Raw genomic sequence first — 25,674 nt, forward strand, 5'->3', positions numbered from 1 at the left:
TAGAATTTATTTTAGATATTTTGACCTCTTTTAGGTAAGGCCATTGTCTCAAGTCTTCATGTCTGGGTATATTTTGACGACCAACAGGCATGGATTCATGTGTAAACACTTCAGATATTGGTATAAAATTATCTTCACCCAGACTGGATATCTCCATACTTGTAATGTAATGACTCCTGCTCTTATTCATGGTACACAATCAAACCTTAGCCTCTTCTCCTGTGATGTTCAGTCTTCTTGTCAGGTTTTCTGTGCAAAAGGTAGTCGAACTTCCGTAATCCAAAAAAGCATATGTTTGCAACACTGTATTCGTCTTGCTATTCCATACCTGTACTGGTAAGATCGAAAAAATACAGGCTTCAACCCCGGCCTCAATATGAGCAGTTACTTGTGGCGAGATGACAGCATCACTAGTAGCTGGCTTCTCCTTCTGTTCGTTTTCCTCCGGCTCCTTCTCCATTTGTTGTGATAGCTCTTTTATTTGTTCCGGTTCTTTCTCTTCCATTTGCTCTGGTAGCTTCTTTACAGTGTGAAGTGCTTCATGACGATATTGCTTGCACTTATAACAAATTATAGGACTACTACAGTCTCTCATCATGTGTCCTTTTTTCAAACATCCAAAACAAGAAATCCACCTTTTCTTCATATTCTTTCTTCTTGAATCTTCAACACCATCTTATGGTGTGACCGACTTCATCACATAACAAACAAAATCCTATTTGCTTGATAGTAGATACATCTCCTTTCATTCCATCTGTCATTTCCATAGGTATTATAGTGGTAGCAAAACTGCTTCTCTTAGCTCCTGATCTTTCTTCAGTTTTGGTAAAGGTAGAACCTTTGTTAGTTGCAATTGGTTTATGATCTTCAATAGTTCCGTGATGTGGCTCTAACATGTTCCGTACTTGCTTGTCCAAAAAAATCACCAGGTCTGGTAGCCTGGCTACTTGCTTCCTCTCATCCAATATTCCGCCTGCTTCATCTCTCCACTTTTCTCTCAGTCTTCTGGGCAGCTTACTTATGATGACTCTAGTATTACTTGCAAGATTCATTTCCTCCATGTAACCGAGATTTTTCATCGAGCTGCAACAACCTCTAACAAATATTACATAATCACTCAATGCCTCCCCATCTTCTGGCTTGATTTCTTTCCAAGCATGGGCCTTCTCCATGTATGCGTTAGCAATCCTCTGTTCATTACCAAAACATTCTTTAAGTAACCTTGCTTCTTTATAGCCTTGGCTCATTTTGACAACTTTCTACAAGTGCCTTCACACTTCCGCTTGTGTACCTCACCAGAAATTGTAAGTGCTCCTTTTCATCTGTAATTTTCGTTTCTCATACTTCTTCTAATGTCCTTATGAAAGCTTCATACCGCAAAGGATCTCCATCATATGCAGGCATTTCTGCTGGTAGTAGAGGGAGAAAGGTATTTTGTCGAGCTATGAATTCAGCTTGACTATTCATCAATGCCAATGATCTATCCTGAAAACCTTGGCTTGGCTCCAACAAACGATAGGCAAGCCTCTGTGAATCAAACTGGCTTGTTCAAGCCTGTGCATCAGGCCTCGGAAAAGCGTAGTTCGCTATTGGTTTGTCCTGAGCATCTACAGATGCTCCATAAGTAGTTTGTTTCGGTCTAGCACCCATATGCTGAGTTTTGGTCTCCAAATCTGAGGAAGGACATTATAGCCACAGAGGGAGTGCAGAGAAGGTTCACCAGACTGATTCCTGGGATGTCAGGACTTTCATATGAAGAAAGACTGGATAGACTTGGCTTATACTCGCTAGAATTTAGGAGATTGAGAGGGGATCTTATAGAAACGTACAAAATTCTTATGGGGTTGGACAGGCTAGATGCAGGAAGATTGTTCCCGATGTTGGGGAAGTCCAGGACAAGGGGTCACAGCTTAAGGATAAGGGGGAAATCCTTTAGGACCGAGATGAGAAGAAACTTTTTCACACAGCGAGTGGTGAATCTCTGGAACTCTCTGCCACAGAGGGTAGTTGAGGCCAGTTCATTGGCTATATTTAAGAGGGAGTTAGATGTGGCCCTTGTGGCTAAAGGGATCAGGGGGTATGGAGAGAAGGCAGGTACGGGATACTGAGTTGGATGATCAGCCATGATCATATTGAATGGCGGTGCAGGCTCGAAGGGCCGAATGGCCTACTCCTATTGCACCTATTTTCTATGTATCTATGTATCTATGAAGTTTTGCCCATCTTCCTCAGTTCTAATAGGTGTTCAAAGCCATGAAATCCAGTGGACCTCGATTGTGGAATTGATCCAACTGCTGACTCACTTGGAGCAGTTTATCCTCTTGGTCCAGGGTTCATCATCTTCGATGCTCTAGAGCTGCATCTTTAACCCTAACTTTCCAATATCTCCTTCTTTGAGCACCGCCATCTTTGTGTCTAGTTCCAGCTGTTCTTTTCATCGCCTCATCTGCTCCTTTTGTAGCCTCATCTCCTCCTTTTGTCACTTCATCTCATCCTCTTGTCACCTCATCCCTTCTTTCATCTGTTCTTCTCGTCGCCTCATCTCTTCTTATTCTTGCTCAATCTCATGTTTCTTCTTCAAGGCATCCACTTCTATGGAGAGAGCGGCTAGGTTCCAATTGTGCAGAAACTCTTGAAAACGAACTGGCTATAGAACCAGATTTATGTCTTGATCTTCGTGTAGATACGTTCGAGATACTATCTCGTGGTGTAATCTCATCTTCCATTCCAGCACCTTGTGCATTGTACTTTCAGCTGTTAAGCGCATTAGCTGTGGTATAATTTCAGATAACCACTCCTCTACCTCATCCATGAAACCATTGAATATCTCCACCCTTGCTTCCCACCACTGGGTGTGTCTTTTGCGTTCTTCCCGAGGCGGCTGTGAATACAGCAGCTTCTTTTGTTTCTCTCCAACCTCCGGGCAGAGGTTCCATAGTTGGCTCAGATTAGATTCCACTTTGATCACGTTCTTAACTGATTTCATTAGTTTCTGCTGTTTTTCAATTGATTTGATAACCTGTCAGAGGTATCCTTCAACTTTATGTAGCGGCAGGTTTTTATATCGTTCAAGAGATTACTCTCTCTAGCCACGTAAGAGACGATATGGTTTCGGAGAATGCCGTAATATGCATGTGAGCTCTCCGTAAGTCCTTCAGAGCTTCTCAACAGATAAATCTTCATAACACATTCTTTTGATTAATAGTTTCTTTATTGTTGAAGAAACACAATAAGATATTCATCCAACCTTCTTATCTGATTCGTACACTTTAATCTTCGTCAAACTCTGTTAAAGTTCGATCCACTCGAATAGTAGAATAAATCAAAGAGTCAAAAATCTCTGTAAAAAGGCCTTTACTAAGTCACCAAGGTGAAATATAAAAACAGCCAGTGATGTGCACAAAGCGTCCACACCAAAAACTGGCGCTGTTCAGACCGACGATACAGAGGATTTACACACATCTTTATACTGATAAAACAGCCAATAGCACATGGTTAATAACAAAGAAACTTCAGTTAAACACAATGAATCCCCTCAGCTACATTTGGGGAGATACAAAGTATATTGGGAGGCAGATCAGCTGCGATGGCAAGAACAGTTCTATTGGATACCTTGCCCCTCCCATACAGCTTGCTGGTATCTCACTGCAATGCCAGACGGCCGGGAACGGCTCTTATCTTCGTTCCCACTGAGACAGTGAAGGTCGCCTTTACAGGCTTCTGTATTCACAGGCTTTTGCAGATATTTGCAGTGGCAAATATTTTATACTGCTACCAGCATGCTGTGTACAAAATGGAGGTTAGTAACTATTATGGTTATAAAGCTAATAAGGTGGAGGATAATCTCCTTGATTAGATCAAAAATTCCCCCGTTTTGATTAGATTTAATCAATATATCAAATAATGAAGACAGAAGCCAGGCATTCGCGAATACATGGTGCTAGGCAATAAAACAGTAAAACAATGATTATGATTGTCAGAATAATAATCCGATATTGCCACACGAGACCTCAAAAGGAGCCCCATCCATTAAACCAACTCCACATCCCCTGGTTATGATCACCAACCAGACTTTCCCCTACACCTTGGATCTGAACGATCTCATTTTTGATATGGGCTGCCAGATCAGTAATATTGGAGGACTGGGCCTGTGATTCCATCAGGGCAACTGCTGTTTTGTTAGCCAATTCCTCCAATAGCCCAGTAAGATGATCAATTTTAAATGCATTGCGATTCGTTCCATACCAGGGAAGCATAGCCATACCAATATTCTCACCTGGTGAAACATTTCGCTTGGTGAGCCGAGAACCAGATACAGGGTGTTTAAATGTGGGATGGTCAGTTATTTGTTTAAAATGGCGCATGGCAGCGATGACATAAGCGAGATAACAACATCCTGTCCAATAATGGGGGCCCTTAATTCGTGCGGCCACATTCCCGTCATCTGATGACATCCCTGGTAACCATGGATAAGCCCATGGTCCACATTTGAAATAGGTGCCTTTAATAGGTCGAGGTGGGCCAGAGGTAGCGCTAGTGTCCATAATAAGGCATGAGCTATTTCCCAAGAAAACCCCAGTACCTCGGTGATAACAATGACACGTGGAGTTAACTGGTTCCTGGGAGAGTTTCATTACCTTCAAACGTGGAATTTGGGCCCCATCTTTCACATGAATTTTCCAATCGGACTTAAAGGCTGGGATGTACCATCCCCGAAAGTTATCGTACTTTGTTGTTGCAGCCCTGGTGGAGTGAGATTTGAGACTGTCAGTGTTCACTCCTGCACAAGCCAGACTCCGTTTTAACCACCTGGAGGTGGTCTGTACTGATACCTTTTTATGAGGTTTTATGTAACTAACAAACATAGCTAGTTCAGAGCCTCTAAGGCTATTGGTGACCTTAACATACTGTTGTAGATGTGTGACCACACACAACCGAAGGTCCATAGGGTATGCCGAAATCTCTAATTTGAAACCTGATGCCCCTGGTCTGCTCTGCTTGACTAAGTCATAACATAAAATGTTATTTTGCCTACAGATGTAACCATCTTGTCCAGTCGTAGCTTATACAATGACTGGATCTGTTGCGCTGTAACCAGCGCCATGAGCATAACCACTTTGTAAGTGATTAAGAAGGAACTGCAGATGCTGGAAAATCGAAGGTACACAAAAAAGCTGGAGAAACTCAGCGGGTGCAGCAGCATCTATGGATCGAAGGAAATAGGCAATGTTTCGGGCCGAAACCCTTCTTCAGAAACCCAACTTTGTAAGTGAGTTTGTTCAAGGACAGGGATGTAGTTGGAGCCCATCGGTGAAGCAGCGTTAGCGCAATGTCAACATCCCATATCTCTGAGTCCCTGGGCCTGGGAGATTTTGAGATGAAGATACGTTTCATAAATCTGGCTATCAGTGGCTGAGATCCGACAGTGTGTTGTCCCGATCCCAGCAAGAAGTATGATGACAAGGCACTACTGGCACAAATTATGGCACTATAACTCTATCCCTCGTCAAAATTAGTTTAGAGAGGAATTGCAAAAACATCTGTTATACGTGTCATGTCATACGTATGTTGGACTGTGAACAGAACACTTCCCACTTAATGATATGGGGATGCATTATTTCTTGGTACTATCTCTCCAGGCCTCAGTGATCATGACCAACGTATGACCAGACAGTCCGAGCCCTAGGTAAGGTCTTCCCAGACTCCGAATCAAAGATTTGATTCGATCATGCAGTGGATGGTCCTCCCCAGTCACGGGGTGAACCAGCAGATTTCTGCGTTTGGGAACAGCCATAAAAGGCTCTGTTTTTATTCCCAACATGAGTGGGAATCATGGCTGCGTAGGCCAGTCAGGCGTTACCAAAATGCCTGAGGCGGAGTCTTGCTGGGAGGTAAATAACGAGACCTACTTAACAGCGTCTCTAACTCCAGGTCCCTTAACTTTGCTGGAGTTTCAGCGAAATTTCATTCGCAGACTCTGTCCACATGTTAGTCATTTCATTTAGATCGCTGATGTTGCTGGCCCACTTCTCTTGTAGTGGCTAGTCCGTCCCCGACGGAGCAGCAATTTTAGAGGCAAAGCACACTGCTTTCCCTCATGCGATTGTCGTACATTATGCATTAAGCATGGGATCCCGGCACATAGTCATATTCGGGTTGCACCTAAACCAGGTGTTACCATCCGTATCCTCAAATTGTCTGTGCATGCCTCTGTACCAAGCATGTTTGCGACACCATCTCCCATAGTCTTTTGGATGGGAGGCAATGCACACCCTGAACCAAGGCAGCTGCAGGCATGTGACTTGAAGGCAGTGACCATATATATTATGCACGTTTGAAGGTAGTGACCATATATATTATGCATCCGTGACGGGAGGCATAATATATATGGCTCCATCTTCATCCTTTATACATCCGAATGGGAGGACTTATGCAACCTGAACCAGGAGCTGCCTCAACCATCTGCATCCTTCATACATCCGGATGGGAGGACTTATGCAACCTGAACCAGGAGCTGCCTCAGGCATGTGCGCATATATTTTAGCACCATCTCCATCACTATGTTCAACCGAGTGGGAGGAATTGCAACGCTGAACCAGGCGTTGCTTCAGGCACATGTGCATACTTCTGTAGCACCCTCTTCACCACTCCGCTCATTTGAGTGGGAGGAAATTTGCAACCCTGAACCAGGAGCTGCTGCCTGACATGCCTCAAGACGCAGGGTTCTTTGACAGCGACGAGTCGCAATCTTGTCTGACATAGATGCCCAACATTTGGCACTCACTCTGAGTTGGGGTTGTCAGGTTGCTTCCTTCAGCAGCTGCCAAGACTAGCTGTGCAAATTGATGCTCTGTTGGTATCCACATTTACCAAACAGGCTGCATGTGCTAGTGACTCCGAGTCCTGCTCCTTTCCGATGCCAATGCAGTATACAGGGAAGGACTGGAGCGCCTCTGGCCCCCGTACGCCAGACATAGTGGGAGAAATGCTGGAAAAAAACTGCCAGTTATTTGTCATGGGCAAAGACGTTTACATGAATGAAGACGCCCATCCCAGTTAAATCAGAGTTTTGATCACTTTATTGATATGAATACAGTCGGCGTCTTGGGGAAGAATCTTCCACAGTTCCTTTAATGAGCGGAATTACCATGACGCCACCATGTGTAGCTCGCACAGGTGACTGATAGGTACAGCTCAACAAGGCTTTCCAAGCCAGGGATCAAAACCGCCATGGCAGGTCCGATTCCACTACACAATTTATTGGTGTAAGTGATAATAATATTGCTTGTAATTTCTCTCTTTTAACACATAACTAAATTTGGCATGATGATACATATTATGATACCAAGAACAAAACTCCTGAACTGATACAATTAGTCAGAGCATACCAGCATAATGGTGCAGCTGGTAGAGCTGATGCCAGAGACCTGGTCTTACGCCCCAGATGTGGTTTTAATCCTGACCACAGATGTATCTGTGCAGACTAGCAGCTCATCAGACGTATTGGTTATGATAGTCACAAACGTGACCTAGTGGCAACTATTATAAATGCCCACCCTGTATAGCCATACTTTTAAAATAATACACTATAACTGCCATTGGAGGCATAGGGGTGTTAATTGCCGCTAGTAACGTGAGGGGAACTCTGGCTCTTGTGTTCCACTGCCAACACGTACTTTAAAAAAAAACCATAACATTGACCTAGTTTTGGCTATTGAGTGGCGAATATGCATTTTTTTTTAACGCTGGGTGCTGTTGTTAGGAGAGATGGGGGTAGGGAAGGGATTAGGTTGCGTACTGACTGTCTATTGGTCAGTTTTGGGCTTTGTATGGGGGGGAGATCGCAGCCAAAGATCGCAGCCGAAGAACTGGCTCCAGTTTTGCAGTTCATTTTCCAACAATCGCTTGACTCAGGCGATGTTCCGCTGGATTGGAGGAAGGCTAACATCACTCCTCTCTTTAAGAAGGGTTCAACCACCAACCCAGCGAATTATCGTCCTGTTTCACTAACAAGTACTTGCTGCAAATTGCTGGAGCATATCATTGATAGTAATCTGATGCGACACGTGAGCAAACATAATATTCTTGCTGACAACCAACATGCATTTAGGAGGCATAGATCATGCGAGTCTCAGCTTATCCTGACGACAAATGACCTGGCCAAACACCTTGATAGTAACGTCATCACGGATTTAGTTGTGCTGGACTTTCTAAAGCATTTGATGTCATCCCACTTCGGAAGCTTGACTTCTATGGTATTCGGTCCAACACGAAATGATGGATTTCCAGTTTCCTGACAAAACGTCTTCAACGTGTGTGTGTGAACGGAAAGAGCTCCAATTGGTATCCAGTGTTGAGTTGTGCACCTCAGGGCACAGTACTTGGCCCACACCTATTTTTGCTTTACATAAATGACAGCCATGAAAAAGTCGCAAGTACGACCAGACTATTCGCTGATGATTGTTTGCTGTACCGTCTAATTAAGTCAGCTGATGATGAAGATGCTCTCCAAAAGGATCTCGATACTATGGTTGAGTGGTCACAACATTGGGGCATGCAGTTCAACCCTTCCAAATGTGAAACCATGCGTGTCACCAGAAAGAGGAATCCAGGCGAAACATCTTACAACGTACTTGGTGCCACCCTTGAAGAATCCAAACAAACCAAGTATCTTGGCATCAAATTGCAGAATGATCTGCGTTGGAATGGTCAGACTCATCATGCAACGGTGAAAGCAACAGGTGTCCTAAACTTCCTGAGGCGCAACTTTCATCATTGTTCAACTTCTGTCAAGGAGAAGCTATACTTCACCCTCGTTAGACATCATTTGGACTACGCAGTTGCAGCATGGGACCCATACACAAATAAAAACATTTCTTCCATCGAACGTGTCCAGAGACAGGCAGCTCGATTTGTTACTAACACCTATGAGAGAGAAGCGAGTGTCACCAAACTTCTGAATTCTCTGGGGTGGAACCTTCTCCGAGACAGATGTGAAGCTCACCGTTTGACCTGTTTTTACAAAATGTTAAATGGTCAGCTAGACATAGATTACAAGACCTACACCAAACCCAAACCAATTAGGAGCAGATTGGGCATTCGATCCAATTTGTGATCCCAGCTACAAAGACAGATGTGTACAGCAATTCGTTCTTCCCACGCACATTTAAAGCATGGAATAATCTCCACCCAACTATAGTTACCCAACCAGATGCAACTAAATTTAAAGTAGCTCTTTCTTCCCAATAACCCTTTCTGGCTTAATCCCTCCCTTCACCACCTCCAGTTTAAATTCCATTTTGAATATTTTGGAGGACCAAGAAACCAAGAAGAAACCAAGGGAGGGATCTTTTGTTTTTTGCTTAGTGTTTCTCATTTGTGCAGAATCTGAACTACAAAAATGTCTGAAATGTCGTCACTTCTGGCTCCGCCCAGATTTTTCTTCTTCCAGTATCATGAACTATTATGCTTTAAGAAATTAACCCTTTACATCCCACATGATTTTTACAAACAATATGGATAAAGTTTTTAACTTCCTTTCATGGAATGTGAATGGCTTGAACCATGCCATTAAGAGGAATTTTAAAAAAAAAGTTCTTAGTAATTTAAATGTCTTTTTGTTCAGGAAACTCTTGTAAGGCAAGATGACAATCAACGATTTTTCAAGTTTTGGAGAGGACAGCAGTTTCATTTAGATTCACAGACTAAGGTGAAAGGAGTCTCTATTTTTATTGCCTCCTCAATTCCGTTTGTTCATTATGAAATAATTTCTGATCCATATGGTAGATTTTTGGTGATTACTGGTGCTCTTTATAACCAAAAGGTTGCTATGGTGAATGTTTATGCACCAAATATTGATCATCCTGAGTTTTTTAAACAGTTAATTGCATCCTTTCCTAATTTAAATGAACACTTTATAATAATGGGTGGAGATTTTAACACTTGTTTGAACCCCTTAATTGACAGATCTACATCTGATCATGTGCTTCCAAATAAATCAGCTTTTTTTATCAATTCTTTTTTACTTGACTCTGGAATGTTAGAAGTCTGGAGATTCTTACCCCGAAATGACAAAGAAGTTTCTTTGTTTTCTCATGTATATCATAGTTATTCTAGGATTGACTACATTATAATAGATTCTCAGCTAGTTTCATTGGCTCTATATCTACCCGGATCCATATAACACAACTGCCATCACTTTTATCCAGGCCCTAGCCCATCCTCCTTCGTTTCTCAACCCGACAACCCCTCGGATATCTCAACCAAGCACCTCCGCCCATGTCTCTCAATCCAGCAATCCCTGGATCTCTCAACAAGGCAAGCGGACTCCTCGTCCCGCGTATCTTAACCCAACAACACCCTCAGGTATCGCAACACAGCCGACGAACCAAGATGCAAGATACAAGATACAAGATACATTTATTTGTCACATGTGCCAGTTGGCTTCTGTATTCACAGGCTTTTGCAGATATTTGCAGTGGCCAATATTTTAAACTGCTACCAGCATGCTGTGTACAAAATGGAGGTTCGTAACTATAAATCTAACTAGACCAAGTGCAGACCCGTTGGGTCTGTTCCCCCAATGTGCGGTTGTGGGGGGGGGGGGGGGAGGAGGCAGGCAGCATTCACACACACTAACTACCCCCCCCCCCCCGCACTCACGCTAATTACCCCCTTGATATTATATTAATATTATTAATTTGCTCCTTTTACCCCATAACCACCCTATCTACTGACGCATAGCCCCCAACTTGCAGTCACATCTAGAGAGGGGGGCGGGGGGCGGGCGGGGGTAGAGAGTGGGGGCAGAGAGAGAAGGGGCAGAGGCAGAGAGAGAGACAGAGACACAGAGAGAGAGGGAAGAGGGATGGGGGGTGGAGAGGAGGATAAGAGGGAGGGTGGGTGAGGGGGGAAAGGTGGGGGATGAGGGGAGGAGAGAGAGAGGGTGAGAGTGAGGGGGAGAGAGAGGGGGTACTGAGAGGGGGGTGAGATGGGGAGCAGGGAGGGGGAGAGAGGGGGGAGGGTGGAGGGAAGAGGGTAGGGGGTGTGGAGGGGAGGGGATTTAGGGGAGGGGAGGGGATTTAGGGGAGGGAGGGAGGGTGGGGGAGGGGATGGAGGGGAGAGAGGGGGGAGGGGGGGAGAGAGAGGGGGAAGAGAGGGGGTAAAGAGGGGGAGAGAGGGTGTGCTGAGGGGTGGGGGAGAGGTGGGGAGCAGGGAGGGGGAGGGAGGGTGGAGGGAAGGGGTAGGGGTGTGTGCAGGGGAGGGGTTTAGGGGAGGAATGGTGGGGGAGAAAAAGAGGGGTGAGAGAGAGTGGGGGAGGGGGGGAGAGGAGGGGGGAGTGGAGAGGGGTGGGAGGAGAGGGGGGAGAGGGGGGAGAGGAGAGGGGGGGAGGAGTGGGGGGGAAGAGGAGGAATGAGGTGGGGAGAGGAGAGGAGAGGGGGGAGAAGAGAGAAAAGGGAAGGGAGAGGGGGAGAGGAGAGGGGGAAGAGGAGGGGGGGGGAAGAGGAGAGGGGGGGGAGAACCTCAAAAACATTTTAGAACCAAAAAAGACACATTCCGCAAGCATTGTAGAACCAAACGAGACACTTTTTGCAAACATTTTAGAACCAATAGACACATTCTGCAAGCGTTTTAGAACCATTAAGGACACTTACATTTGAGTAGACGTGCTCAGTGTTATTCACAGCTCAGAGAAACGTGACCCTCTGCCTTCCTCCAGCTTGCAGACACTGATTGAGGCACACCACTTCCTGGTTTTATAGTCCCTCCCCGCTGCCGCCAGCAGGGGCAGCAGAGAGAATGGGGAATTCTGTAAAATCATTAATATCTCTGTAATTTTTCATCGACGGGAAAAATCCTCGGCACACATACGGCGGAGGGGGGTTCTGAGCAAGGTGGCCAAAAATGACGGCCATAGGTGGCGGCGTTCTCTCGGAAATCGCAGCACAGATGGCCAAAACCGGTCAAGAACAGACTTTTAGTAATATAGATAAGATGGGGGATAACCGCACTAACTCTTGCAACTCCAGCATTTCATTTTTAAATGTTTGAAAACTCCTCATGTCTCGGCAAACTCTACATGGTCGAAGGGTGTTCCTTCTGCCATGTATCTCCGAGCTAAACTAAAACTAAGCTTCTGTGCAAGAAACCTAGCAGCAAACACGCTCCTGACTATGTAATAAATCCCACAGACATAATTACGGGCAGTCTAAAACTTAAAGATAAATGCCATAACACACAAAATAAGCCAAATGGCCACTACAAGTACACCTGTGCAGTCAGGATAGTACGGAGGTGGAGCTGGCTCATTCACAGGCAGGATGTGTTGCCTACTACGTCTGTAGGTGCCGCCATCAGCATTGACCAAGTGTGAACGTGGCTCTGAGGCAGTTCCAGAAATCACAGCGATACGGTCATGACCTTTGTCGGTTTGCAAACAAACCACTTTGCCCCTCTGTTAATGGTGGCAACTGTCTGCTCGTTTTGTCATACCATTCTTTTTGTATATCGCACTTTTGTTGCAGCTTGGACTGGACCTCTGATGGTGGGACTACCTGCGGAACTAGTGCCTGAACCGCTACAGGCAATGTGGCTCGGGTCTGGCTGGACAGTAAACGCTGAGCAGGTGAACACAAGATAGGGTCACGGGAAATGTGCAGGATGAGCAAGTTCAGGTATACATCGGGTTTAGCTCCGTGGGATCATTCCATTAATTGTTCGGCACTCCTGACAGCGCGTTCAGCCACCCTATTCGACTGAGGATATTCAGGGCTGCTGGTGATGTGGCAAAAACCCCAGCATGCAGCAAAGTCTTTGAAGTGTTGGCTAGTAAATTGACTACCGTTGTCAGCAGTTGACAAGGAGTTCCGTGGTCTGCGAAGTGGTGAGCGAGTTTTAAAACTACCCCGTGAGAAGTGGGGCTACTAAGAAGATCGATATCAAACCAACCGGAATACGAGTTGACACGAACCAGGTACTGATTGCCATGCCACTCAAATATGTCGGTTGCCACCGCAGACCACGGGAGGGCAGGAACCGGGTGTGAGAGAAGCGGTTTCTTTTGTTGATGAGGTGCCAACCTGTTGCACAATGCACAGGATGCCACATGTATTCAGTCACTCCAGGCCAATAAAACATGTTTTTTGCTCGCAGGATGGTTGCTTGCAGGACAGCGTCAAAATACTTGCTGTATAGAGAAGTATACAGGAACTACAGCCTTGTGGCCTTTTACAATAATACCATCTTGTAGTACTAGTTCATCACGGACTGCAAAGAAAGGTCAAACTGGAAGTGGTACATTGTAATGTTTGTCAGACCAGCCGTTCTTAATAACGGAGGCTAGAGACCGTAAGGTTCTGTCAGCAGCAGTGTGGATAACCAAGTCCTCCACACAAGACGAGGGAATAAAAGACACAGTCATCACCACAAAGTCGTAATCCGGTGAGGTTGGATCCTCACAGGTCTTTCGGGGAGCATGGGAGAGGGTGTCGGCCAGGTGCATGTCCGTGCCACGTTTGTAGGTCAAGGCATAATCATACTTTTGAAGCTAAAGTAACATCCGTTGAAGGCGTCCTGGAGAGGCATGTATCGGTTTGTTAAAGATGCTGACCAGGGGTTGGTGGTCAATTTCAATCGTGACCGTATATCCAAAGATAAAGTCATTAAACTTCTTGCATGCAAAGATGACTGCTAGCAGCTCCTTTTCAATTTGGGCGTAGCATTGTTCCGTGTCAGTCATGGTGCGCGAAGCATAAGCGACAAGCTTTTGCCGCTGCCATCACCTTGCAGACAGGCTGCGCCTAGTCCGTACTGTGAAGTGTCACAAGTCACTGTGACGGGTAGTTTAGGATTAAAATAAGCGAGAGTGGGGGAACCAGACATTTGTTGCTTAAGAGTGTCAAACGCCCTCTACTGTTCCTCGTGCCAAGCCCAAACTGTCTTTGTGGGTAAGCTGGCGCAGAGAGGCCGATGCTTCACTGAAATTCGGTATAAATTAACCCAGGTAGTTTACCATGCCAAGGAATCTCTGCAGACTCAGCACATCTGTGTGTGCTGGTAACTCGTTGATAGCAATGGTTTTTGCCGGTTCAGTTTTCAGGCCATCTTTAGTGAACACATGGCATAAATACATAAGGGGGGAAAGGATAACTAGAGAGAGAGTGGGACCTCTCAGGAATCAAAGTGGTCACCTCTGTGTTGAGCCACAGGAGATGGGCAAGGTCCTAAATTAGTATTTCTCCTCTGAATTTACCGAGGACGGAGGAAATTGGAGCAGTCACTGGAAGTGTCTTCAGAGGGTTACCGTCAAAGAAGCACTGAACGTACATACTGTCATGTTTGAAGGTAGACAAATCCCCAGGGCCTGATCAGATATATCCGAGGACATTGTGGAAAACTAGAGAAGAAATTGCGTGAACCCTGGTTGAAATTTACGAGTTGTCCTTAAATACAGGAGAGGTGCCGGAAGACTGGAGGGTGGCAAATGTTATTCCTCTTTTCAAGAAGGGCTGCAGGGAAAGTGCTGGGAACTATAGGTCGATGAGCTTAACATCTGTGGTTGGTAAGTTACTGGAGAGTATTCTGAGGGATAGGTTAGACAAGCATTTGGATAGGCAACGGCTGATTAGGGATAGTCAGCATGGTTTTGTACATGGGAGATCGTGTCTCACAAGTCTGATTGATTTTGTACAAGATTTTTGTTCTGAGGGCAGAGCTGTAGATGTTGTGTACATGGACTTCAGGAAGGCGATCGATAAGGTTCCGCATGGTAGGCTGCTCTGGAAGGTTAGATCACATGGGATCCAAGGAGAGATAGCTGAAAGTGTGAGGTGTTGTATTTTGGGACGTCGAACAAGGACAGGACATACACAGTAAATTATAGGCCTCTGGATAGTGTTGTAGAGCAGAGGGATCTAGGAGTATAGGTGCATGGTTCCTCGCAGGTAGATAAGCTGGTTAAAAAGACTTTTGGCACTTTGGTCTTTATTAGTCAGAGAATTGAGTATAGAAGTTGGGAGGTCATGTTGCAGTTGTATAAGACGTTGGCAAGACCGTATTTAGAATCTTGTGCTCAGTTCTGGGCACCATGTTACAGGAAAGATTTTGTCAAGCTTGAAAGGGCTCAGAAAAGATTTACGAGGATGTTGCCAGGATTAGCGGGTGTGAGCTATAGGGAGAGGTTGAGTAAGCTGGGTCTCTATTCCATGGAGCACAGCAGGATGAGGGGAGATCTTATAGAGGTATACAAAATCATGAGAGGAATAGATCGGGTAAATGCACAGTCTTTTGCCCAGAGTAGGGGAATCGAGGACCAGAGGACATAGGTTCAAGGTGAAGGGGAAAAGATTTAATAGGAATCCGAGGGGTAACTTTTTCATACAGAGGGTGGTGGGTGTATGGGACAAGCTCCCATATGAGGTAGTTGAGTCTGGGACTATCCCATCATCTAAGAAACAGTTGGACAGGTACATGGATAGGACAGGTTTGGAGGGATATGGACCAAGTGCAGGCAAGTGGGACTAGTGTAGCTGGGACATTGTTGGCCGGTGTGGGCGAGTTGGGCCGAAAGGCCTGTTTCCACATTGTATCACTCTATGACAATAGAATGTCACAAAATTCTTTACTAATGAACAGTTACTCACTGTTCAAAACTGTTTAGAAACAAAAATTAGGTGCAGGAGTATGCAATTCGGTCCTTCAAGCCAGCACCACCATTCAATATGATCATGGCTGATCATCCAGAATCAGTACCCTGTTCCTGTTTTCTCCCCATATCCCTTGATTCCGTTAGCCCTAAGAGCTATATCTAACTCAAATGACGTATGGTTTTTCCCAACAGTTATCTCGTGTTTTAACCAAAGAATTCTTTAATCTGGGTCAAGACTTTTTTCTGGACTCATATCCGATCACTCACGACTACAACACACAGTTTCATGCTGCAGAGGGGTATGTATTCCAAAAAGGGTTGTTAAAGTAATATCTGCAAGCAATACTTTCTTTGCATGAACATTAACCAATTTTACAGGAAATGGGGTCCCAGTGAGTATAAAGGGAGTGTAAGAAATGGGGAGCCAGTCCATTAGAAGGGAGGGTGGTAAAGGTGCCTTTATGAGCTAAATACCTGACCATTAAGATTTCTAAATAATTGAATGGCAGATTATTAGCATTTTACTGTGAAAAGTAGGATATTTTTGAAGAATCCTATCTATCTCAGCTAAAAGCAAATAGAAACACATCCGCCTTGCTAAATGATAGAAGAGTTCCTCATTATTTTGTATGCTGAGGAGTCATTCTCTGTTTGTTCATTGTGAGCCATTGGGCACAGGCTAGATTCAAAACCACCACCACATAATAGCAAACTGATTGAGATGACACAAAAGTGGTTGTGGACACAGAATTGACAATGGGATCCAGTGGGCAATGGCATGAAAAGCAAAATGCTGAGAGTTGGAACACCAGCTGAAAATTAAATCTAATAGCAATGAGAATTGGACAGTGGATCATTGCAGTTTAGAAACCAAATGGAAATCCTAATACATTAAAAATATATAAATTGCCTCAACATGCTGCAAAGATGTCTGAAAGGTTCTATGAATAGCTGAGAACAATCAAAAATCATGAAACATCTCTGAAATACAGCAAGATATTTGAAATTAACATATCACTTTAAATTCACACAGCAGAAAGGCAAGAGAGATGGTCACTGGCTCTTTAAATACTAGTCAGGGCATGCGCGAGGTCTTTAGTCTTTTTTATGTGGAGGAGGGGGGGAGGGGGAAACAGTTTCTCTTAGTCACTTCCTGGTCGAGGATGCGTCTATCCTTCGAGCCGCATCTTCTGCCCCTCCTCGCGGCCTAACATCTGGATTGGCGCGGCCTTTCCTGCCGGAGACCGGCCAGAGCTTCTCTGGGCAATCTGAACCCAAGCACCAAGTTGTAAGCGGCCGAAGGTGCGCATCCCTCGGGACAGCACCCACTCTCCCCCGGAACACACACAGCAAGCTCCCACGCACAAAACACCAGAATCTGTAAACTGTTTTAACCAAAGATGGACACAAAAAGCTGGAGTAACTCAGCGGAACAAGCAGCATCTCTGGAGAGAAAGAATGGATGATGTTTCGTGACGAGACCATTCTTCAGACCTGAAGACTGAGTCTGAAGAGTCTCGAACCGAAACGCCACCCATTCCTTCTCTCCAGAGATGCTGCCTGCCCCACTGAGTCACTCCAGCATTTTGTGTCTATCTTTGCTGTCAGTGCCAGTTTTCTCAACTTCCATAGCCGCTCTGCATAAGTGGGGGGGAGAGAGAGAGAAGGGAGAGAGAGAAGGGAAAGAGAGAGGGGAGAGAGAGAGAGGTAGAAGTGAGAGAAAAGGGGAGATGAAGAGAGAAGGGGAGATAGAGAGAGGGGGGAGAGAGAGTGGGAGAGAGAGAAGAGGGGAGAGAAAGAGAGGGGGAGAGAGATGAGGGAGAGAGGTGGAGAGAGAGAAGAGGGGAGAGAAATAGAAGGTGGAGAGAGAGAAGAGGGTGAGGGGGAGAGAGGGAGAGAGAGAAGAGGGGAGAGAAAGAGAGATAGAAGGGAGAGAGAGGGGGAGAGAGAGAGGGGCGAGAGAAGAGGGAGAGAAAGAGAAGGGAGAGAGGGTGAAAGAGAGGAGGAGAGAGAGAAGGGGAGAGAGAAGGGAGAGATAAGGAGAGAGAGAGTGGAGACAGAGAAGGGAGAGAGAAGGGGGAGGCGGGAGCATGAGGGTCATTTTCCCACACAACCAATAGGTGACTGGGCAATCTGAACCCAAGCAGTTGGGTGGAGCGGAGGTGTGGGACAATGTTCATCCCTCCACAGTGATGTGATGGATACAGGGGTCTGGCCCAATCGCTGACAAGTCTCGCCCCCCCGGCAACGTCGTGTCCGTTATTTGACTTGTCTGTCGAGCGGGATTTGATCCGTTGGCTTGTAGGCGATGCCGTCTTTCGGGTAGGTGGCGTTACGTCAGAGCGGCCATTCGGTGAGTTTGCTTTTAGGCCATGCAGCCTTTTGGTTAGATGGCTTTTAGACGTCCCGCCCTTTCGGTTAGTTTGCATTTAGGCGTCCCACCTTTTCGGTTAGTTGGCATTTCGGCTTCATTTCCATTATCCCCCTCCTCTCTCTCCCCCCTCTCTCTTTCTCTCCCCTCTTCTCTCTCTCCCCCGTCTCTTTCCCCCCTCTCTCTCTCTCCCCTCTCTCTCTCTCTCCCCCCTCTCTCCCCTTCTCTCTTTCTCTCCCCTTTTCTCTCACTTACTAGACTATCGGTGCTGGCTCGAAGGGCCAAATGGCCTCCTCCTGCACCTATTTTCTATGTTTCTATGTTATCTTGGCACCATACTTGGCATGAACTTTCTGAAGAAGTCAAGATGGGAATAGTCTTAGGTTAAGCTTGTTGTAGACTTTCTTCCCTTCCTTTCATGGAGTTCTTAAGCATGTCTTCCCACATCCTAATACCTGTCAGATAATGCAGAGGACCTAAAAAGACCATAATTCAAACAGCCTGCATGTTTTGGACAGCAGATTTCCAATAGGTAACAAACACCTAGAATAGAGGCCTTGGGTATAGAAGTGAAAGTGAACTTTGTTTTACGTTACTGGAAAGTGGGAGCAGAAGTGAGTGTAAGCTATTTGTAGCGAGACAAAATTGCTGGAGAAACTCAGCGGATGAGGCAGCATCTATGGAGCGAAGGAAATAGACGACGTTTCGGGCCGAAACCCTTCTTCGGACAATTGTATGCAGTTTTAACAGTATCATTCATCAGAACTGAGTGTAATAAAAATTGCTCAGCACTTTAACCTCCTCCCATTCATAGAAACATAGACATAGAAAATAGGTGCAAATAGGCCATTCGGACCATTGAGCCAACATCGTCATTCAATATGATCGTGGCTGTTCATCCAAAATCAGGTACCCCGTTCCAGCTTTTTCCCCATATCCCTTGATTCCCTTGACCCCAAGAACTAAATCTCTCTTGAAAACATCCAGTGAATTGACCTCCACTGCCTTCTGTGGCAGAGAACGCAACAGACTCACAAACGTTTTTTCTCATCTCAGTCCTAAATGGCCTACCTCTTATTCCTAAACTGTGACCCCTGGTTCTGGACTCCCCCAACAACGATAACATTTTTTCTGCATCTACCCTGTCCAATCCTCCAAGAATTTTATATGTTTTTATAAGAATCCCTCTCATCCTTCTAAATTCCAGCGAATACAAGCCCAATCGACCCATTCTTTCATCATACATCAGTCCCGCCATCCCGGGAATTAACCTGGTGAACCTACGCTGCACTCCCTCAATAGCAATAATGCCCCTCAAATTAGGAGACCAAAATTGCACAAAATACTAAAGGTGCAGTCTCACTTGTAGGGCCCCAACTGTAGTAGGCCTCCTTGCTCCTAAACTCCGCTCCTCTCACAATGAAGGCCAACATGCCATTGGCTTTCTTCACTGCCTGCTGTACCTGCATGCTTACTTTCTATGACTGATGTACAAACACACCCAGGTCTCGTTGCACCTCCCCTTCTCCTAATCTGACACCATTCAGATAATAATCTGCCTTCCTGTTCTTGCCACCAAAGTGGATAACCTCACATTTATCCACATTATACTGCATCTGCCATGCTTCTGCCCACTCACCCAAATTATCCAAGTCACCCTGCAGCCTCATAGCATCCTCCTCGCAGCTCACACTGCCATCCAGCTTTGTCAACCGCAAACATGGAGATGTTACATTTCATTACTTTGTTTAAATCGTTAATATATATAGTAAATAATTGGGGTCTGAAAGGTACCCGTTAATTCCTACTCTTTGCTTCCTGTCTGCCAACCAGTTCTCTATCCATGTCACTACCCTACCCCAATACCATGTGCTCCAATTTTGCACACTAATCTCTAGTGTGGGACCTTGTCAAAGGCTTTTTGAAAGTCCAGATACACCACATCCACTGGCTCTCCCTTAGCCATTCTACTTGTTACATCCTCAAAAAATTCCAAAAGATTAGTCAAACATGATTTCCCCTTCATAAATCCATGCTGACTTTGACCGGTCCCGTCACTGCTTTCCAAATGCACTGCTATAACATAGAGTCATAGAGTAATACAGTGTGGAAACGGGCCCTTTGTCCCAACTCGCCCACACCAGCCAACGATGTCCCAGCTACCCTAGTCCCACTTGCCTGCATTTGGTCCATAACCCTCCAAGCCTGTCGTATCCATGTACCTGTCCAACTGTTTCTTAAACGATGGGATAGTCACAGTCTCAACTACCTCCTCTGGCAGCTTGTTTCATACACCCACCACCCTCTGTATGAAAAAGTTACCCCTTGGATTCCTATTAAATCTTTTCCCCTTCACTTTGAACCAATGTCATCTGGTCCTCGATACCCCTACTCTGGGTAAAAGACTCTATGCATCTACCCGATCTATTCCTCTCATGATTTTGAATACCTTTATAAGATCTCCCCTCATCCTCCTACGCTCCATGGAATAGAGACCCAGCCTACTCAATCTCTCCCTATAGCTCACACCCTCTAATCCTGGCAACATCCTCGTAGATCTTTTCTGAACCCTTTCAAACTTGACAATATCTTTCCTATAACATAGTGCCCAGAACTGAACACAATATTCCAAATGCGGTCTCACCTACGTCTTTTACAACTGCAACATGACCTCCCAACATCTATACTCAATACTCTTGACTGGTGAAGGCCAAAGTGCCAAAAGCCTTTTTGACCACCTTATCTACCTGCGACTCGACCGTCATGGAACCATGCACTTGTAATCCTAGATCCCTCTGCTCTACAACACTGCGCAAAGGTCTACCATTTACCGTGTAGGCCCTGCCCTTGTTCGACATCCCAAAATGCAAAACGTCACACTTTTCTATATTAAATTTAATCAACCATTCCTCCGCCCACCTGGCCAATCAATCCAGATCCTGCTGTAATCATTCACAACCATCTTCACTATCTGCAAAACCGCTAACTTTTGTAACATCAGCAAACTTGTTAATCTTGCTCCGTATTTTCTCATCCAAATCATTGACCAAAGTGCTTGTTTAACTGTTCTGCCATTTCCTTTTTTCCCATTATAAATTCACCTGTCTCTGATTGTAATGGACGTACATTCATCTTCACTAATCTTTTCCTTTTTACATACCTATAGAAACTTTTACAGTCAGTTTTTATATTTCCGGCAAGCTTTATTTCATGCTCTCCCCCCCCCCACCCCCCCCCTCTTAAGTAACCCCTTTGTCCTCCTCTGTTGAGTTCTAAATTTCTCCCAGTCCTCTGGTTTGCCGATTCTTCTAACCTTTCAATCTGACCTTTCTGGCCTGGGCCTCCTCCATTGTCAGAGTGTAACAGCACCTCATATTTCGCTTGGGTAGCTTACACCCCAGCGGTATGAACATTGACATCTCTAACTTCAAATAGTCCTTGCTTTCCCGCTCTCTCCATCCCCTCCCCCTCAGTTCTCCCACCACTTATTTTCTCCGACTTCAATCTTTCTCTGTCCCGCCCACTCCCCTGACATCAGTCTGAAGAAGGGTCTTGACCCGAAACGTCACACATTCCTTATCTCCAGAGATTCTGCCTGTCCTGCTGAGTTACTCCAGCATTTTGCATCTACTTTCGAGTTAAAACAGCATCTGCAGTTCTTCCCTCCATGTAATAAAAACATATTTACATTTGAGTGCTTGTGTGCTTCAAAACTATTTCAAAATAAAACATCCCGTATGATTCCCATAGAAATGTTATATTTTATTTACCATTTCAAAAAAATGCTTTCCATTGCATTGGACATTATGGATAACCTAATTCTAGCATATCAACTTTAGAGTAAATAACCTAGCAGTTGATAAAATTAGCAGAATAATACACGTATAAATGGACACAAATGTGAAAGAATCAAGTTGAAAACGCAGATGGTGTCCTAGGAATGTTTACCCTTTAGTCATTAGATCACAAATCTTAAAGATTTAGCAATTCTTTCTGCTTTTTACAGGTACTGGACAGTTGTCATCTATAATGTAACTACTGAACTAATTTTAACAATTGCCGGCAAACCAATAACTTTCCAAGATTTATTTATCATGGACACATCCTACACAATTGAAAAACGTCTTGATTTGTCTGTCATTAAAGCACTGGGATACCTTTCACTGCAACTTGCTTATGGCAGCAATCCCTTAATTGTACATCATCCCTGTTCTGCCACCAGTGCTTTACTTCTGACTGATTTTGGCACATTTATAAGTCACGATGGTTTTGTTACAGTGGAGGAGCTAAAAATTGTGCCCACTGAAAAACAACAAGAGGTAGAGATTGAAGTAAAGACAGCTGCCTTCCTGGAGAGAAATATCTTATTTCTTATTGGAGATTCACTCTACATAAGACATGCAAAAGGTTTTTACGCAAAACTTGGGAATGAAAATAATTTACCTGAAGGCAGGATTATTGGCCTACGAAGCAGAATGTCGTGTGCAGCTGCATATCCAGTAAAGGTAAGTCTATTTAAAGTATAAAGAAATTAGATACATTTTCTCTTTGCAAGCTTTTATATTTAGTGACCATTCTGATTTAAAATTACTCACTATGCCAAGAGTACTAGGCAGCATGGTGATGCTGCAGATGGTGTAGCTGTCTCGCAACTTCAGCGATCTGGGCTCGTCAAACATCCCAGTTATGTATGAAGAGGAGAGGACTTCAGAAATTGATCAAAGGTTGCCAAATTTGGATGCCAATTTGTTGGTTCCCTGTTTGTTCCAGTAAAATGACTGAAGCTTATAACATGAGTCATGATAGTCATCATTGGTCAGAAAGTTAATCATACAATAAGCAGATCACGATATTACAGCCTTGTATTATAGCCATTCAGGTTATGGAAATTCACCATTAAGGAATTAACAAATCACTACCCTGAGATATGGAATAAAATTTACTCTTTTAGGATTTATTTGTGGAGAAAAATAAACACACAATCCAAAAGAAACAGTATCTCCCCATTTATATGTGTGCAGAGACAGAGGCTGGAAAGTGATAAAGTGATAAAACAAGAGCTGCCAGCCACTCCCCCATTCCCCCCATCTGGCTTCATGTGTCTCTTTTTCCCTCTCCTTATTTGTCTCTATCACCATTGCCTGCCAGCTTTCAGTTTGATTTTTGCTCCAGATTACAGCGTCTGCAGCACTTGTGTCTCCAAACACAAAATGTATTCTTGTATCTTCCCAGCAGTAATCGAACTGACCCCATCTGCAGCTGGACATTGACAAGGTAATTCCCCGCCATGAACCAGCTGCAGTACTTTGGAAACTGCTGAAAGATTTGCCTTGGAAACTAATAAGAACATTTATCCTATAATACTTTCTAGTTGTACACCTTACTCTAGACCTTATCAGCTTGGTCTAATCATGGACCATTGAGCTGAATGCCAGTAGACTTGCAGGGGTGTTTAGTCGTACTTTTGGAGGATAATTTATGTTGACTTGGCAGCAGAATGAAACCTGAGAAGGTAGTCAAGGGAGAGAGAAATAAAGCTGCAAGTGTAAGTTTGAAATAGACATAGAAAATAGATGCAGGAGTAGGCCATTCAAGCCAGCACTGTCATTTAATATGATCATGGCTGATCATCCAAAATCAGTACCAGTTCCTGCGTTTTCCCCATATCCCTTAATTCCTTTAGCCCTAAGAGCAAATCTAACTCTCTTGAAAACATCAAATGAATTGGCCTCCACTGCCTTCTGTGGCAGAGAATTCCACAGATTCACAATTCTCTGGGTAAAGAGATTTTTCCTCATCTCAGTCCTAAATGGCCTAGCCCTTATTCTTAAACTGAGACCCCTGGTTCTGGACTTCCCCCAACATCGGAAACATTTTTCCTGCATCTAGCCTGTCCAAACCTTTAAGAATTTTTTATGATTCTATAAGATCCCCTCTCATCCTAAATTCCAGTGAATACAAGCCCAACCGACCCATTTTTTCTTCATATGTCAGTCCCGCCATCCAGGGAATTAACCTGCTGAACATACGCTGAATTCCCTCAATAGCAATAATGTCCTTCCTCAAATTAGGAGACCAAAACTGCACACAATACTCCAGGTGAGGTCTCACCATGCCCTGTACAACTGCAGAATGACCTCCGTGCCCCTAATAAATAACCTCACATTTATCCACATTGTACTGCATCTGCCATGCTTCTGCCCACTCACCCAACCTATCCAAGTCATCCTGCAGCCTCATAGCATCCTCACAGCTCACACTGCCACCCAGCTTTGTGTCATCTGCAAACTTGGAGATGTCACATTTAATTACCTTATCTATAAATCGTTAACATATATTGTAAATAACTGGGATTCCAGCACCGATTCTTGTGGCACGCCACTAGTTACTGCCTGCCATTCTGAAAAGGACCCGTTAATTCCTACTCTGCTTTCTGTCTATCAACCACTTCTCTATCCATGTCAATACCCTACCTCCAATACCATGTGGTCTAATTTTGCACATTAATCTCTTGTGTGGGACCTTGTCAAAGGCTTTGTGAAAATCCAGATACACCACATCCACTGGCTCTCCCTTATCCATTCTACTTGTTACATTCTCAAAAAATTCCAGAAGAATAGTCAAGCATGATTTCCCATGCATAAACCCATGCTGACTTTGACCGATCCTGTCAGTGTTTTCCAAATGCGCTGCTATTAATAATAGCATGGGAACCCTGGAACGGCTGCTTCCCTCACCGGAGACCGCGGCTTCCGAAGCCAATAAGGCAGCGCCGGTTGGAGCTCCACCACTGGCGATCTCATCGAGAGATCCCAGGCTCCCGGTGTAAAGTTCGGCGCCGCCGCCCGCAGCTGGCCGCTCCACAGACCCGCAGCTCCGCGATGTTTATCCCGGTGGTCTTCAGCTCACCGGAGCTCCAGCGTGGCGACCCGGGCAAGGCATCGCCCGCTCCGCTCCGCTCTACGATAGCGCTCCAGTGCTGTGCCGCCACCGAAGCCGAGGTTCTGGGCGGTCCCCTCAGGAAACACCGCTCCAGGCCCGCTGGTAGGCCGCGAGGACGGGTCGAAACTGCAGCCTGGAGAAAAGCTGCCTCTGACCAGGTAGGGACCCTGAAAGATAGTTTCCCCCTCCCCCCCCCCCCCCTCCCCCCACATAAAAAAGTCTAGACCTCCAGAGCAAAAACACTTTAACTAACTAAAAATAAAAAAAGAGATTGAAAAAGACGGACAGCTGCTGGCTGGGCAGCCATACACAGGACAGCGCCCCCTATTACATCTTTAATAATTGACTCAAGCATCTTAACCAATACTGATGTAAGGCTAACTGGTCTATAATTCCCCATTCGCTCTCATCCTCTTTACATTGGCTACCCTCCAGTCCACAGGAACTGATCCAGTGTTGAAAGAACATTGAAAAATGATCACCAATGCATCCAGGATTTCTAGGACCACCTTCTTGAGTACTCTGGGATGCACACCATTAGGCCCTGGGGATTTATCTGCATTCAGTCCCAACAGTTTACCTAACACCATTACCTGACTAATGTGGGTTTCCTTCAGTTCCTCCCTCCCACTAGATCTTCGGTTCCCTAGAATTTCTAGGAGATTTTTTGTGTCTTTCGTTGTGAAGACAGAACCAAAGTACTCGTTTAACTGTT

The 25,674-nt window shown here is 45.0% G+C and overlaps 1 protein-coding gene across 1 annotated transcript in view; it reads left to right on the forward strand.

Annotated features, from left to right (window-relative positions):
- LOC116976496 (cation channel sperm-associated protein subunit epsilon-like protein) overlaps positions 1-25,674 on the forward strand; it is a 47,148-nt gene that overhangs the window by 16,984 nt on the left and 4,490 nt on the right. Inside the window, exons 5-6 of the mRNA XM_033026387.1 lie at positions 15,839-15,945; positions 22,024-22,522. Coding sequence (XP_032882278.1) covers positions 15,839-15,945; positions 22,024-22,522 — 606 coding nt within the window. The remainder of the gene's footprint in view (positions 1-15,838; positions 15,946-22,023; positions 22,523-25,674) is intronic.

The sequence above is a fragment of the Amblyraja radiata genome, chromosome 8 (genome assembly GCF_010909765.2).
Source record: "Amblyraja radiata isolate CabotCenter1 chromosome 8, sAmbRad1.1.pri, whole genome shotgun sequence".
Taxonomy (NCBI): Eukaryota; Metazoa; Chordata; class Chondrichthyes; order Rajiformes; family Rajidae; genus Amblyraja; species Amblyraja radiata.